The following is a 13,064-nucleotide window of genomic DNA, read 5'->3' as shown; positions in this document are numbered from 1 at the left end:
GTGGTTAATTGATATGTGCTGCTTTTTGACTTTGTTTTATGTTTATAGTAGTATAGTAATAGGCAGTATTAGTATGTATCTAGTCTATTGTAAGAGTTCAATGAACTACTTCATCATGCGTATTGGTAGTGCACATGCGTAGTATACTGAATATATCGTAAAACACTTTAATTCAAATAAATATAATCAATCTAACGCTAACAAACCCAAACACCAAACACAAACCAACCCATCATAACCATAACCCATACCCTATACCCCATCATATCCATCAATACCCTCTACTCAGTAGGTACCCTACTCAGTAGGAGGCTTATAAGATCCCCCAATAAACCTACCCCCAACACAACAATCCATTAGCAGCCACACTCACAGATCAACAACCAAATAACCTAAAAGGTACGATGCATACCGACTCAACAACCCCCCCAAAAACCCCTGACTTTCCGCATTACTGCGCTTCGCCCAGCCTGATTCCACATTGTAGTTTTTGGTATCTTGGAGGCCGGCGAAGAGGCCGCGGCCTGCTGTGGGGTGCTATACAATTATTATCAGTATGGGTATGTGTATGTGTATGTGTAAGAGGGATATAGGGATATAAAGATATAGTGATATATGGGGATGGGGATAGATAGTATACGCACATGCTTAGGACGATTCTTCACCCATAGATCAGCTCCAAAGTCGTTTTGGAGGCGGGCGGAGGATGTAGTAGGTGTTGATTTCATGGTGGATATATTATGTGATAAATGTAGTGATTGTTTTATGGTTTCGATGACCCTTTATTAAGACTTGTATGTTGTTTGAGGTGAATCCAAGTGAAAGCTTCATCTGGTTGCATCTACTATATATACTTCCATACCCATCACCACATCCCAAGCCCTACAGCAGTGGCAGTAATAGTATACGGCATCAATCGGAACCCAATTACCGCCCTAACAAAGAAACAAAAAACTACATCGCACCATACTCCTCAATACTAAGTCAGGCATCTCTCCATCCGAATCACCTCACCTCTTTCACCTCCTCGTCGGGGTGGTTGTATCCGGGGTAGAGGGCATCACGTGTGCAGTGCATGGGACTCGGATGATCCGAGCGATGGTATACCATAGATATGGATGACCAATTAGATATGCTCAATTTGTAGGATTCTTTCCTCGAAGGATGCAAATTTGGTTGTGGTTGGGTTGTGTAGTGGTTGGGGTGGGTGGCATGATCCCGGTGTGTACTTAGTAGTGGTAGTGGTAGTAACATGATCTGATGTGCTCCGATGGGTGGTGAGATGTGGCGCAGCAGTGCAGTGTAGTGGGTGGTACGATATGGTTGATTTTGTGGACTACGTCAGTTAAGAAATAGGATTGGTTGTTGGCGGGTAAGTTATTAAGTACTACTGTATGTAGGGATATATATATAAAGGCTTGGGGTTCCCTTATTCAAAGGTATTGTGTTGGTTGGGTTTTATTCTGAGGAGGAAGCTCTGTGGTGATGGATGGGACTGTGTAACTTGCGACCGGTCGGTCGGCTTCAGCCATGTGGTTTCTCAACCATGAGTTGAGTACAGGGTACGGAGGACTCATGTAGGGGATGCTATTGACATTATTGAAGAATTATATATGTCCTGTCAGTCATGTCAACTTGACTCTCAAGAATGTGGGATTCTAGGTGTGTGGGTGGGCGTCAAACTGACACATTCCTCGGATCGGTCAGCCCAACTCAACACCCACCACACCTCCATCCTCTACTTAGGGTATCTCGTAGCTACACAACCACTCACTCAACACATCATCCTCTACTCATAAGCGAGCATCGGCAATATCCGAATCTTCCAGAACCCGTCAGTCAGCAGTACAATAATACGAGTCATCGCCCCAGCTATATACCCTCGTAGTAATAGTATCAGGGTCCTCACCCCCAAATTCAGGGGTCAACAGCTACTACACCATCATGTCTCACACCCCAACGCGACTATTGAAAATTAGCCCAAATTCATCCAAGACAACACACATTCTCTAAATTTCAGCTCAGCCTTCCGAAACCAGCGCGCTCAACGACTTCGCTCTCTCTCTCTTTCTCTCTCAGATAGGCTCAAGCCAAGCCTGGTCAGGGGCAAATCGGTCCGCAGTGGAGGAGACTCTGCACTGACCGGTCGAGACCGGGCGGACGATGATCAATTTCTATTTTGTAGGGTTAATGGGTATTTATGAGTAGTTCGGTGTGTTTTTTATTCTATTTTCATGAGTTGTTTCAATAGTCAATAGTTTTGGCTGTTCGTATCGTACTTATGTAGTACGTATGTAGTTGAGGGATCCTGGATCTGATCTGATCTGATCTGGGGTAAGTCGAAGTGATGGACAGAGTGGTCAGGGGTTTGAGGCGTGAGCACGAGGGGTTGGGTTGACTTTGGCCGCCACTGACAGACCCTGACTCGTGTGGGAAATTTAAGACAGAGAATTGCTGTGAGTGTCGAGGTGAAGCCAAGAAGGCCAGGCCTCGTTTCGGTTCTCGGCATTTGCTGGAGTGCCAGTGAGAGACATCTCCACAGAGAAACACTTACTAGGAACACTCGAATGAAATGAATTGATCTGATCGGCGTGGGTTGCTAGGACGGTGAAAAGTGAAAGTCAAGTAACTCCAGATGGATCAGCGAGTATAAGATAGATAGTTAGCTAAGTGAATCCATGGATTTATTGACAATTATTGACTAGGAGATGATGCGGAGGGAGTGAACCTTGCGCCGGGTGATAAACTCAGTACAGTAATGTTGGATATTTTGATCATATTATTACTATGGATAGATCTCAGTAAGCCGACAGTAATTTCCAGGGGCAATAGCAATGGCAATGGCAATGGAATGGTAACCGGATAGTAACCGGATAGTAGCCGAACGGTGGCTGTCAGACAGACAGAAAAGTTACCCGGGGCTGTTTCTATTCTTATGAATTCGCCTCTTTCTGCTTCAGCCTTCAGCCTTCTGACTGCTGGCTGCACTGCTTTTGCCTCTCTGCTTGTTTCATCCAGCCTTTCAGACCCCGTACCTGAAATAACGCTCTCCTATTAACCGTGCAGAGGCTGAGTCCAACCATGGATCGGTCTCTGGGCCATCCATTATTACGCCCGACTTTTTGCTCATTTCTGGCTGTGTTGCCCTTTGGTCGCTAATCCGGGTTGCGGTGGGTCCCCGGAAATTAAGGTGCTCGCCATCACCCAATGATCTCCCACAAAGTCAGACAGTGGAGGCAGCCACTGTACCCGATCGGGCAAAGCCACAACACCTCCTGCAGGCGGGGTGGATCCCTGACTTTTCCAGTGTTCCTTGCAGCTGCACAAAGCAGCCTCTGTTGCTGAATCTCATTTCACTTGGATGTTGTGTGGTTGCCACTTTGCTAGATGGTGGTGACTACTTTGAATATTGTTGTACACTATCTGAATTCCTTATGCTATACATACAGGAATACGGAATAACTACACGTCTCAACGATGGATTGTTCCCTGTCATCAGGAGACAGATGTGATAGAGGGGTGCCTACGTAGGAGTCCCCCGTATGGCAATAGAGTTTTCCTTCCACCATCGGAAAATCTTAATCCAAATCATCCATGTCCGGGGTCAGTTTCTGTGTCGAACAACTCAGTAGATAGTAGACACGTCGTTTGACTCCTCTTCCACTCATCGATGGCCCATCGACCCAAAAAATAGTAGCTAGACCCTGAATGTCAGGATTGCAGCTAACGGTCACCGTCACCGCATCGAGGGAATGGGACAAAAGATATTCTGAAACCCCCAAGAAGGGAATGGACGACGTGCAAACTAATACTACTGACTCGACTCCACCAGGCTATCCGAGCCGTGCGGACATCCAGTCCAATAGCGGCCAGTGGGTGCCTGGCATCCATCCATCCACCATCCACCATCCATCCACTCCCGCCCCCTTTTGTTTGCTTGGGGGCTTTTTCCCTGCTGGGCCAGACTTGCCTCTTTTCCCTTTCCTTCTTCTTCTTCTTCTTCTTTTTTCCTCTCTCCCTCCCCTCTTTTTTTTGTTTTCCCTCTCGGGTTTGTTTTGCAGATCGTTTGTCTCTTTCTCCCTCCCAGAGAAAGATATCAAAAAGAGGCCGGCGTGCCCTTTTCTCCCTCCCTCCCTCCCTCTCCCGCGTTCTCTTCTCACTCTGCAAACTTGACCACCGCTTCACTCTTTTAGCGGGCATTCATTGCGATTGAATTTGTTCCCGATCCCCCCTCATTGATTTCACCCTTACCGTCAATATGAAGGGTGCTTTCCTTGCCACTGCGGCTGCCCTCGCCGGTACCGCTCTGGCTGATGGCGGCGCTCACATGCGTCGTCACGGTCACGACTCTTTCCACCAGCGTCGTGCCGTTCAGGCTGAGCCCGAGGAGTCTTGCGGCTGCACCACCGAGGTCATCACCGTCTGGGGAACCCCTACCCGTGAGTCAATCCTTATCCCCCGCATTCCAACATTCCAGTTGATGCGACTTGCGATGTGGACAATATACTGACCATCACAGTCGTGCCCGCTGCGGTCCCTACCACTGTGACTTCCGACGTCGTCACCACCCTCCACTCCACCAGCTACACCACCGTCACCGTTGTCGCTACCCCCGGCGAGTCGACTGCCCCTGCTGAGGCTGCTACCACTGCCGAGGGTGCTGGTGCTACTGGCGGTGCTGCTGGCAACGCCTCTCCCAGCGAGTCTACCCCCGCTGCTGGTGGTGCCACCGGTGGTGCTGCCGGTGCTGCTTCTGGCACTTCCTCCACCCCCGAGGGTGTCGCTGCCACCGGTGCTGCTGGCGGCAATGTCGGCCAGGTCTCTTCCTCCACCCCTGTCGCTGCTGCTACCACCTCCAGCCAGGCTGTTGTCCCCACCCCGGAGACCACCACCTTCTCCACCACTGGTGTCTACACTATCCCCGCGGCTACCGTGACCGTCTCCGACACCACCTCCGTCGTCGCCGGCACCACTACCTCCCTGGCTAGCGGTACCCAGACCTACGGTGGTGTCACCACCATCGTCGAGACCTCGACCACCGTCACCTGCCCCTACGCCACCGTCTCCCCCTCTGGCTCCACCGTCACCAGCATCATCCAGACCACCACCTACGTCTGCCCCGAGGCTGGTACCTACACCATTGCTCCCACCACCACCTACGTTCCCTCCAACACCGTCGTGACCTACCCCACCGTCTCCACGGTCACCCCCGGCACCTACACCCACAGCGCTATCACTGTGACCGCCACCGTTACTGACTACACCTACACTTGCCCCTTCGCCAACGCCAACGAGCCCACCAGCACCCCTGCTGCCGCTACCACTAGCGCTGTTGTGGTGACCACCCCGGCTCCTGCCACCACCACCGCTGCCGCTGTCACTTCCTCCGTCCAGTCCAGCACTGTCGCCAGCTCCAGCGCCGCCGCCAGCTCTGGCGTCAGCGCCAGCGGCAACAGCATGGGAATGACCTACACTCCCTACAGCAACTCTGGTGGTTGCAAGTCCAAGGCCACCGTCGAGTCGGACATTGAGACCATCGCCAACAAGGGTTTCACCCACATCCGTCTCTACTCCACCGACTGCAGCACCCTCGAATACGTTGGTTCCGCTGCCAGCAAGTACGGCCTCAAGCTGATCCTCGGTGTCTACATCTCCAGCACCGGCACCTCGGGTGCTCAGGACCAGGTCACTGCCATCACCGAGTGGGGTCAGTGGTCCATGGTTACCCTCATCGTTGTCGGTAACGAGGCCATCTCCGACGGTTACACCACCGCCAGCGAGCTCGCCACCTTCATCTCCTCCTGCAAGTCCAGCTTCGAGGCTGCCGGCTACACTGGCCAGATCACCACCACTGAGCCTGTCGACATCTGGCAGGAGTACGGCAGCAGCACCCTGTGCTCTGTCGTTGACGTCCTTGGTGCCAACATCCACCCCTTCTTCAACGCCGAGACCACCGCCGCCGAGGCCGGTACCTTCGCCTCCACCGAGGTCGCCCTCCTGAAGAAGATCTGTACCGACATGGATGTCATCAACCTCGAGACTGGCTGGCCGAGCCAGGGTAACGCCAACGGTGCTGCCGTCCCCGGTACCACCGAGCAGGCCACCGCCATCAAGGGCATCCGCGAGTCCGTTGGAGAGCTGTCCGTCTTCTTCTCCTACGCCAACGACCTGTGGAAGGACCCCGGCGAGTACGACGTTGAGCAGTACTGGGGTTGCATTGACCAGTTCTAAGCGAGTCCCGCTTGATTTGTCTATAGTTTCCTGAACAATTTTTTCTTTTGCTTCCGATCTGCTTGGAGTTGTTTATAATCCTGTATCTGTCGTCCCGGGTACATTCAACACGACAGGACTTGGCTTATCTTTCCCTTCTCCGTACAGTTGAAAGTTTCATATAGTAGATATAACCTTTGGTGTCTGTTTCATTTCTTCATATACTCTTATCTATGTGTCTAGTGACCGGGTTTGCGTCTGCTTTTCTTTGTTGTATAGGCTAATTTAACGGCTTACGAAGATACTTGTATAATTGTAGACAGTATATTCATGGGACGCAACGGACTCACAATGACCAGGTCTTGAGTATAATCAATCTTTAAATTAGCCACTCTCAATACTCACCCTTCGAAACCTAGTACTCCTCCCTCGTAAATAAAGTAACCCCAAATCCCACAAACTTACAGAATGAAGTATTGACTCTCGTCCTCTACCATGAACCGAGGGGCGTATATACTTTTTATTCTATCTTCTTAGTTTAAGATTGTTTATAATTGTCTTCCACAACATCCTCCTCCTCCTCCTCCTCCTCCTCCTCCTCTTCTTCTTTCTCACCAAATCCTTCATGGGGTATAGGTTATAGCACAAATATGATACTCCTTGAGGATTTCATACTCACCAGCTACCTACCTACTACCTAGATATTCCCAGTGCACATTCTGAACAGCCTACCACACAACACTCAAGCCTTTGAGAAAAATCGTATCAGTATTCCAGAACCTCATAGTAGACTATAGACCTATCAAACCCGAAGGGGCATAAAACAAAATGAAATGAAATGAAGTGAGTGAGACACAGATCTCACAGCCAAAGTACTTGATAGATTCCAACAGAGATACCACAACAATTTACAAACCCAACATGACCATGATACAAAACCACCCCCCCAAAAAAGAAAGAAAATAAATCTACACACCCATAACCCCAACCATCCGATTCACCGACGGATTCGCATACACCACCTTCTGATCCACCAGAGCAGCATTCGGATCCCACTGTTTCCGAAACTTATTCACCTCCCCAATCAGCTCGATGACCTTCAGCGAATCGAGACCAAACTGGAATAGATCCGAGTCGTCGGTCCAGGCTTGTTGCTGATCTAATGTTTCTGCGAGGTGGGTGTGGATGAAGGTTTTTAGGTCGGGTTTGGGGATATCGGAGTCTGTCTTGGGAGAGGAAGAAGAGACTAAGGGGGTGGAGGGGGAGGGAGATGTAGGAGGGGATAGAGCAGGCGCAGTAGAACCAGTAGTGAGACCTGTCAGAAGACGAGTGAGAACGCCCTGCATGGCTTTTTCGACGGCTGTTTCGACGGCTTTGGGCAGGAGTTGGTGGAGGATTTCTTCGATTTCGGTGGTTAGGGCTGGTGCTGATGCGGACTGATTTGGGGTGGTGGGGGAGTCGGGACGGAGGGGAGGGGTAGATGGTGAGAGCGAGGGAGATGATGAAGAAGTAGTAGAAGAAGAAGAGGTAGGGACAGGGGCAGCGACATGCGGACGCATCCTATCATACAGAGCCTGCCATTCCGCAGCGTAGAGCTTAAACACCGCATGACGCTGAACGGTATCCTTACCGGCGCGCGGAAGCGGCTTATCCGGGGAGGTGAGCATGACGAAGCCTTTCATGATGCGGCCGTGAGCGGGACATCCGCGATTCGCTTTGGTGATATACGGCCATATCTCTTGGATGTATTGTTCCTCTTCCTCGGGTGAGGTCGGATAGTCATATGGCTCAATCAACACCGAGGCCTGGAATTGGCCTTGACCGCCGATGACGGCGGATTTGACCTTGGGGCTCGCTACAATCACGCTTTCCATTGTGATGGGGTTGAGCTTTTCGGCGGTGGTGAAAGCGATGATATCGTCTGTTCGCGCGCGGAATACCCAGGACTCTGGGCGATGGGGGTGTTGCGCGAATAGATCGCCGAAGCGGTACTCTTGCTTGTCTGGGAAGGTGTAGAAAGCGCCCTGGAAGAGCTCGTGGTTGGGTTGGCGGCGGAGGACGAGTTCCGATAGACCATCGCGGTTGGATTGGAATTCGTGTCCGAAGAAGGGGCTCACGGTTACGTATTCCCAGTCTGCTGGGTCGTCGTTCATCTCGAGGGGGAAGAGTAGGGTCTCGCATGTGCCCATGATGGACATGCATTTGACTTGGGTGGAGAGGGCGTCTCCGACGGCTTTGGGGAGGGAGCCGCCGACATAGGAGAGGAGGTTGAGGTGCTTGATGAGGTTTTGGCGATGGGTGGGGTTGTTGTATAGGTCTACGATCAGTGATGGTGCCAGTAGCGCACCGTCGAGGTTGGCGGAAGTGATGACTTCGTTGGCGACGTCGGATGTAAGTGGACCAGGGGGCGGGAGGACGACAGTCACGCCGGAGAATATGTTGAATGCTAGGACGAATGTCAAGCAAGCGGCGTGGAAGACTGGCAGGGCTAGGAAGAATCTTTTCCCCTTCAGGTAGTTCATCAGGGTGGGCTTTCCTCCGAGAGAGGGAATGAGCTGATGGGCGTCATTGCTAGCCAAGCTACCATAGGGAACGAAGACGGGCTTGGGGATACCGGTCGAGCCGGAGGTGTGTAGGATGCAGAAGGTTTTGTAGCGAGCCTCTTCCCAAGTAAGGGTGAAAGGAAGAGGATTGACCTGGTCCAGGTCTGTGAACCAGAAATCCAGCTCAGGCATATCCACCTCCTTCATGGATCGAGCCTTCAGGATTTGGTCGAGGACGGCTGGCGCCTGCTTTGGCCGCAGAGCAACCGAGCAGCCACTGCGTTCTACCAGAGACAGATGGGCATCCAGGCTATTACGGTGAGAGCTGAAGAAAGCCTGGGATTGGGAATGAGCTGTGAGCCGTACCATGGGGGGATTAGTATGTGCTTACCGTGTGACCGGCCTTAGCGGCGGCTATAATGATAAGAATGTATCTGATGTCCAGAGGACCAATGTAGAGAATGGTTTGAGGATCGGTGGGCATGCCCACCCGGTCCCGTAGCCACCAGGCACACTTATTGACGGCCTGGGCAAAGGTGGCATAAGTGATATCTTGGAAGCCAGCCGACACGTTCTCTGGATTGCGTGGAACGGAGACAAAGACTCGCTCGGGATCACTGATGGCAACTTCATCTAGCACAGCAGGCAGCAGGCGTCGACCACAGTCAACTGGAGCCTGAAGAGCAGGAGGAAGGGCATCCATTGGGACTGAGAATGAAACGGATTGGATAATTGAAGGAAAGAAAGGGATTGTCTTTTGTACTATTACATTGAATGAGAGAAGTATAAGAAGATATGAGGACGTATTTATATCATTTCACTCTGCGAGAATACTATTCCCAGTCCGGCTGACTCGGTGTCAACCCCGTCTGTGCCCAGAGCTACACCGGTTAGATCGGCAGAGGCTGGATTCTGATGAGACGAGATGATTACTCGAGGCAGGATGAAAAAGCTCGTCTTTCGTGATGGGAAGAGGGGGGCAGGCTGAATACGATTAGCTTCTCCGACAAGATACAGTGGTAGGAAGCCAGTAGCAGAACTAGTATTACCCTAATTTGATAGTCCCTCCGTGTGGGGGCCAACTTTGGGTTGAGCCATGCTTTGTCCTGCGCTGACAGCTCTAGCCGAGGGTTGCATGCATGCATGATTGTGGTTAAACTCGCCCGTGGCAGTGATGTCTTACTCAAGGCTGGCAGGTCTGCATCGGGTATTACAGATGATTAACACAGCATGTATTGTTCCACTTGTGGGGCCAATCTGACTGTATGTTACGCTTTATTCTGGTCAGTACTACGTAATGATAGCTATCAGACTGATTACACATATGGTATGCGCGAATTTTCCCCATATCTGACGGGGCGAATCGGCCTAGAGCGACTCCAGATTACAATTGAATTAGATAGTGCTTATGCTAGAATTTTTATAATCCACTTTCAGTCAGAAATGAGCCATTAAACAACCGAGGTAGCGTTTGCCTGAGGTGGGAGGATATGTTCGAGGCTCGTACTGCGGTCATCCTTGGCAAGTGCTGCCTGCTTAGCAGAGGCATAATGCTTCGAGGAGGCCCCGAGACCGGGGCTCTGTATTGTTGCTTGTGAGCCCAGTTCATAGCTGTTCTGGGTGCGACGGGACGACATCAGGTTAGAGAAGGTCTGACTGGTAAGCCGGACGACAGGCTCTGCCAGTGGGCGCAACGGAGGGACACTGGCAATCATCATGGCGATGTTGCGCTCCATTCCAGCCCAGGTCAGACCCATGACGGTAGTGTATGTTGAGTCCGAAGCTGATGACCCTGTTAAACTTTCTCCGGACTCGACCGTACGAATTGTCGCAAAGATACCTGTGCTGTAGAACCAAAATGATGTTAGCGACGAGGTTTCTAAGCATTGAGGAATCAATCACGGAAGACATACACAGCACCCAAGCTCATGAGTCCACAAAGAACGATTTTGTTCTTTCGACTGATCTGTAGGTCCTTGAAGAGGAAGATGGGAACGGCCGAGAGGAAGTAGTCCGTCAGCGCCGAAAATGCTGCCTAATGTTAATTATTGATTCAAAGCAGGCTGAAGAGCTCACTCACATCCTTGCAAGATCACCAAGCCCGTCTCGGTGGCTGCCGGCCAGCAGGTGCCTGGCAGGTATGGGTCCCAAGACTTATGTGTGGGGTTGCAGCGGGCATAGAAGGATATAATAACCACTGTGTTTACAGCAAATACCAACACTGCCGTGACTGTACAAAGGACGCGCAGAGTGCGTTGGTGTGAGCCTCTCAAGATACGGAGATAAGAGAGACAGATGGAGATTTTCGCAAAAGTCAAGGCGTTTACACAGAACACCTGCCCGAGATAGTCCCAGAACAGCAGGGGGGGTATCTGCTTCTTGGTCAAATAGACCATGTGACGTCCAAGTCCATTATTAACAGCAAGAAAATCACATATCGTGGCTACTAATGCTTGAGCCTATTTTTATATTAATAATGAATTGTGAACAGGTGTTTTAGAGAAGCTTGGGTCACTCACCACCGCAAACAGCATCATGTAATCGTCCCAACCCAAACTTGCATAGAGAATCCGTGCCACTGCACGGAGCATCACCACCACACAAGCACTTACAAAGGTAACGGTAGTACCCACCAGCAGCTTGTAACCAACGTTCACATCAGGTGGATTCATGATGAAAAATATTGAGGTAAAATTCTAGGACTAAGCTGCGTGAAGGAAACGAGATACGAGGCTCAAAGCAGGGTGGATTAGGCAAGCCTTTTGATCCTTGACATCCAGGTCCAAGCTGCATACCACTACGTAGGAGCTGAACAACTCCTATGGAGGAGTCCAACCGGACCATCTCATGGCCTTCAGCCCCCACGCGCTACTGATAGTTGCACAGAATATAGCAAGCAGGATGACCGAGTGGAGACGCTGGACCCTGTCGTGCGCACAGACAGACGAGGCTGAGGCTTCGTGCAACATAAGCATCGGGCGTCACCGTATGGGCTGGTACTAGCGTGGTAAGTCAGGGTACGCTTACAGTTTCTTACGGTTTTACGTTTCTGCCTTCTTGCTTCTGCGTTCACTCTCTCTTGAGGGGTGTTCCCAAGTTATATATCCCACTGCAAGCCCACGCAGAGTGACCACCACTGTTCTACTATCCTTCTCTCTTTCATCTCCACTACCGAGTACCTCTAGCCATCTTGATTCTCTCCAAAATGTCTCCCTACCAATTCTTGTCACTGTCTACCAAACCTTCCGCCAAACTATGCTATAGCTTCCATCCAGCTGTGGGCACTGCCAAGCCTGTGCTGATTGTCTTTGTCAATGGCCTTGGCCTGCCACAGACCTCCTGGGAGGGGGCCATTACACGCCTTCAGACACAGCCTCCCGCTGCTGGACTGCCCGCCATGCTGACCTATGACCGCTACGGTCAGGGGCAGACCACAGACCGGGATCCCGACGACAACACCGAGGATCCCATGCACGGCCATGATACATTGACTGTGGTCCGGGACCTTCATCAACTAATTACTCAAATCGCGTCCGAGAAAATGGGAATCTCCAATCTGAACCCGGGCAGTCTGTCCCTCGTGCTGGTCTCCAACTCCATTGGTGGCGCGCTGGTGCGGCTCTATGCTCAAGAATATCCCGGCACAGTGGCAGGCCTTCTCTTCCTGGACAGTGTGCTGGCAAACTCCGACTTTGTCTCTATCTACCCGGACCCTGATGCACCTGGCTTCGACCCAACCAGTCTGCCAGATGGGGTGACGGTGGATGCGATCCGTGCTGCTCGCGCGTACATGCAGCGGGTATTTCATCCCAGTAATGGCAGTCGCGAGGGGCTCAGCCGGAAGAACCTGGCGCAACTTTTGCCGGATAGCGATGGACCCAAGTTGCAGGGGCCGGACGGCGGTCCCTGGGTAACGGTTGTTGGCCATGAGTTTGAGGCGTTCAAGACCGAATTTGAACAGATGGGTGGCGCCCCGCCAAGACTGACGGAAGTCTATATGAATCCTTACTGGCATCGGTTCAACGAAGGATTGGCTAAGCTTACTGAGCCTGCTCGCAGTAAGGGTCCTCTGCAGGCACCAGGGGCCGGCCATTTTGTCCAGCGAGATAACCCGGAGCTCGTGGCAAACGAACTACGCGAGATTCTCGACAAGATTCTGTGAATTTTCTTTGTATGTGCGCATGCATGACTGTGTGTATCTGTGTGTAGCTAGTCTAACCAATACACCCTCCCCTTTGGCACACGCTTGTAAACCCGTTAGTTCACTCCCCCATCATGTTCAGACGAGCCTTGAATCCGGCAAGGCCGGAA

General features: G+C 51.4%; 6 protein-coding genes across 6 annotated transcripts; 2 read left to right on the top strand and 4 right to left on the bottom strand.

Moving 5' to 3' along the window:
* Nucleotides 1-205: 205 nt before the first annotated feature.
* Nucleotides 206-733, bottom strand: BO79DRAFT_286067 (uncharacterized protein). Its single transcript, XM_025688427.1, has 3 exons — nucleotides 645-733; nucleotides 413-537; nucleotides 206-334 (listed from the first exon to the last, which is right to left on the bottom strand). The coding sequence occupies exons 1-3, from the start codon at nucleotides 726-728 to the stop codon at nucleotides 298-300; spliced, it is 246 nt and encodes an 81-aa protein (XP_025541994.1). The 5' UTR covers nucleotides 729-733; the 3' UTR covers nucleotides 206-297.
* Nucleotides 734-3,652: 2,919 nt separating this feature from the next.
* On the bottom strand, nucleotides 3,653-4,507 carry BO79DRAFT_79279 (uncharacterized protein). The gene has a single exon (XM_025689754.1). The coding sequence runs from the start codon at nucleotides 4,198-4,200 to the stop codon at nucleotides 3,724-3,726; it is 477 nt and encodes a 158-aa protein (XP_025541993.1). The 5' UTR covers nucleotides 4,201-4,507; the 3' UTR covers nucleotides 3,653-3,723.
* On the top strand, nucleotides 4,003-6,566 carry btgE (putative cell wall glucanase (Scw11)). Its single transcript, XM_025688426.1, has 2 exons — nucleotides 4,003-4,439; nucleotides 4,520-6,566. Exons 1-2 carry the CDS (start codon nucleotides 4,259-4,261, stop codon nucleotides 6,229-6,231), a joined length of 1,893 nt encoding a protein of 630 aa, XP_025541992.1. The 5' UTR covers nucleotides 4,003-4,258; the 3' UTR covers nucleotides 6,232-6,566.
* A 564-nt stretch (nucleotides 6,567-7,130) lies between these two features.
* Nucleotides 7,131-9,456, bottom strand: BO79DRAFT_191045 (thioester reductase domain-containing protein; the record flags this gene model as incomplete). The annotated part of the gene is made up of 2 exons (XM_025680794.1): nucleotides 7,131-9,089; nucleotides 9,145-9,456. 2 exons carry the CDS (start codon nucleotides 9,454-9,456, stop codon nucleotides 7,179-7,181), a joined length of 2,223 nt encoding a protein of 740 aa, XP_025541991.1. The 3' UTR covers nucleotides 7,131-7,178.
* Nucleotides 9,457-10,204: 748 nt separating this feature from the next.
* BO79DRAFT_252680 (uncharacterized protein) lies at nucleotides 10,205-11,425 on the bottom strand (the record flags this gene model as incomplete). The annotated part of the gene is made up of 4 exons (XM_025685945.1): nucleotides 10,205-10,598; nucleotides 10,667-10,784; nucleotides 10,834-11,212; nucleotides 11,273-11,425. The coding sequence occupies 4 exons, from the start codon at nucleotides 11,423-11,425 to the stop codon at nucleotides 10,205-10,207; spliced, it is 1,044 nt and encodes a 347-aa protein (XP_025541990.1).
* Nucleotides 11,426-11,916: 491 nt separating this feature from the next.
* On the top strand, nucleotides 11,917-12,933 carry BO79DRAFT_208034 (alpha/beta hydrolase). The gene has a single exon (XM_025682301.1). It carries the CDS (start codon nucleotides 11,959-11,961, stop codon nucleotides 12,913-12,915), a length of 957 nt encoding a protein of 318 aa, XP_025541989.1. The 5' UTR covers nucleotides 11,917-11,958; the 3' UTR covers nucleotides 12,916-12,933.
* The last annotated feature ends 131 nt before the right edge of the window (nucleotides 12,934-13,064 follow it).

Source organism: Aspergillus costaricaensis (genome assembly GCF_003184835.1).
Source record: "Aspergillus costaricaensis CBS 115574 unplaced genomic scaffold BO79scaffold_8, whole genome shotgun sequence".
Lineage (NCBI taxonomy): Eukaryota > Fungi > Ascomycota > Eurotiomycetes > Eurotiales > Aspergillaceae > Aspergillus > Aspergillus costaricensis.
Note: the sequence above shows the minus strand (reverse complement) of the source record. Positions and strands in the feature narration are given on the sequence as shown.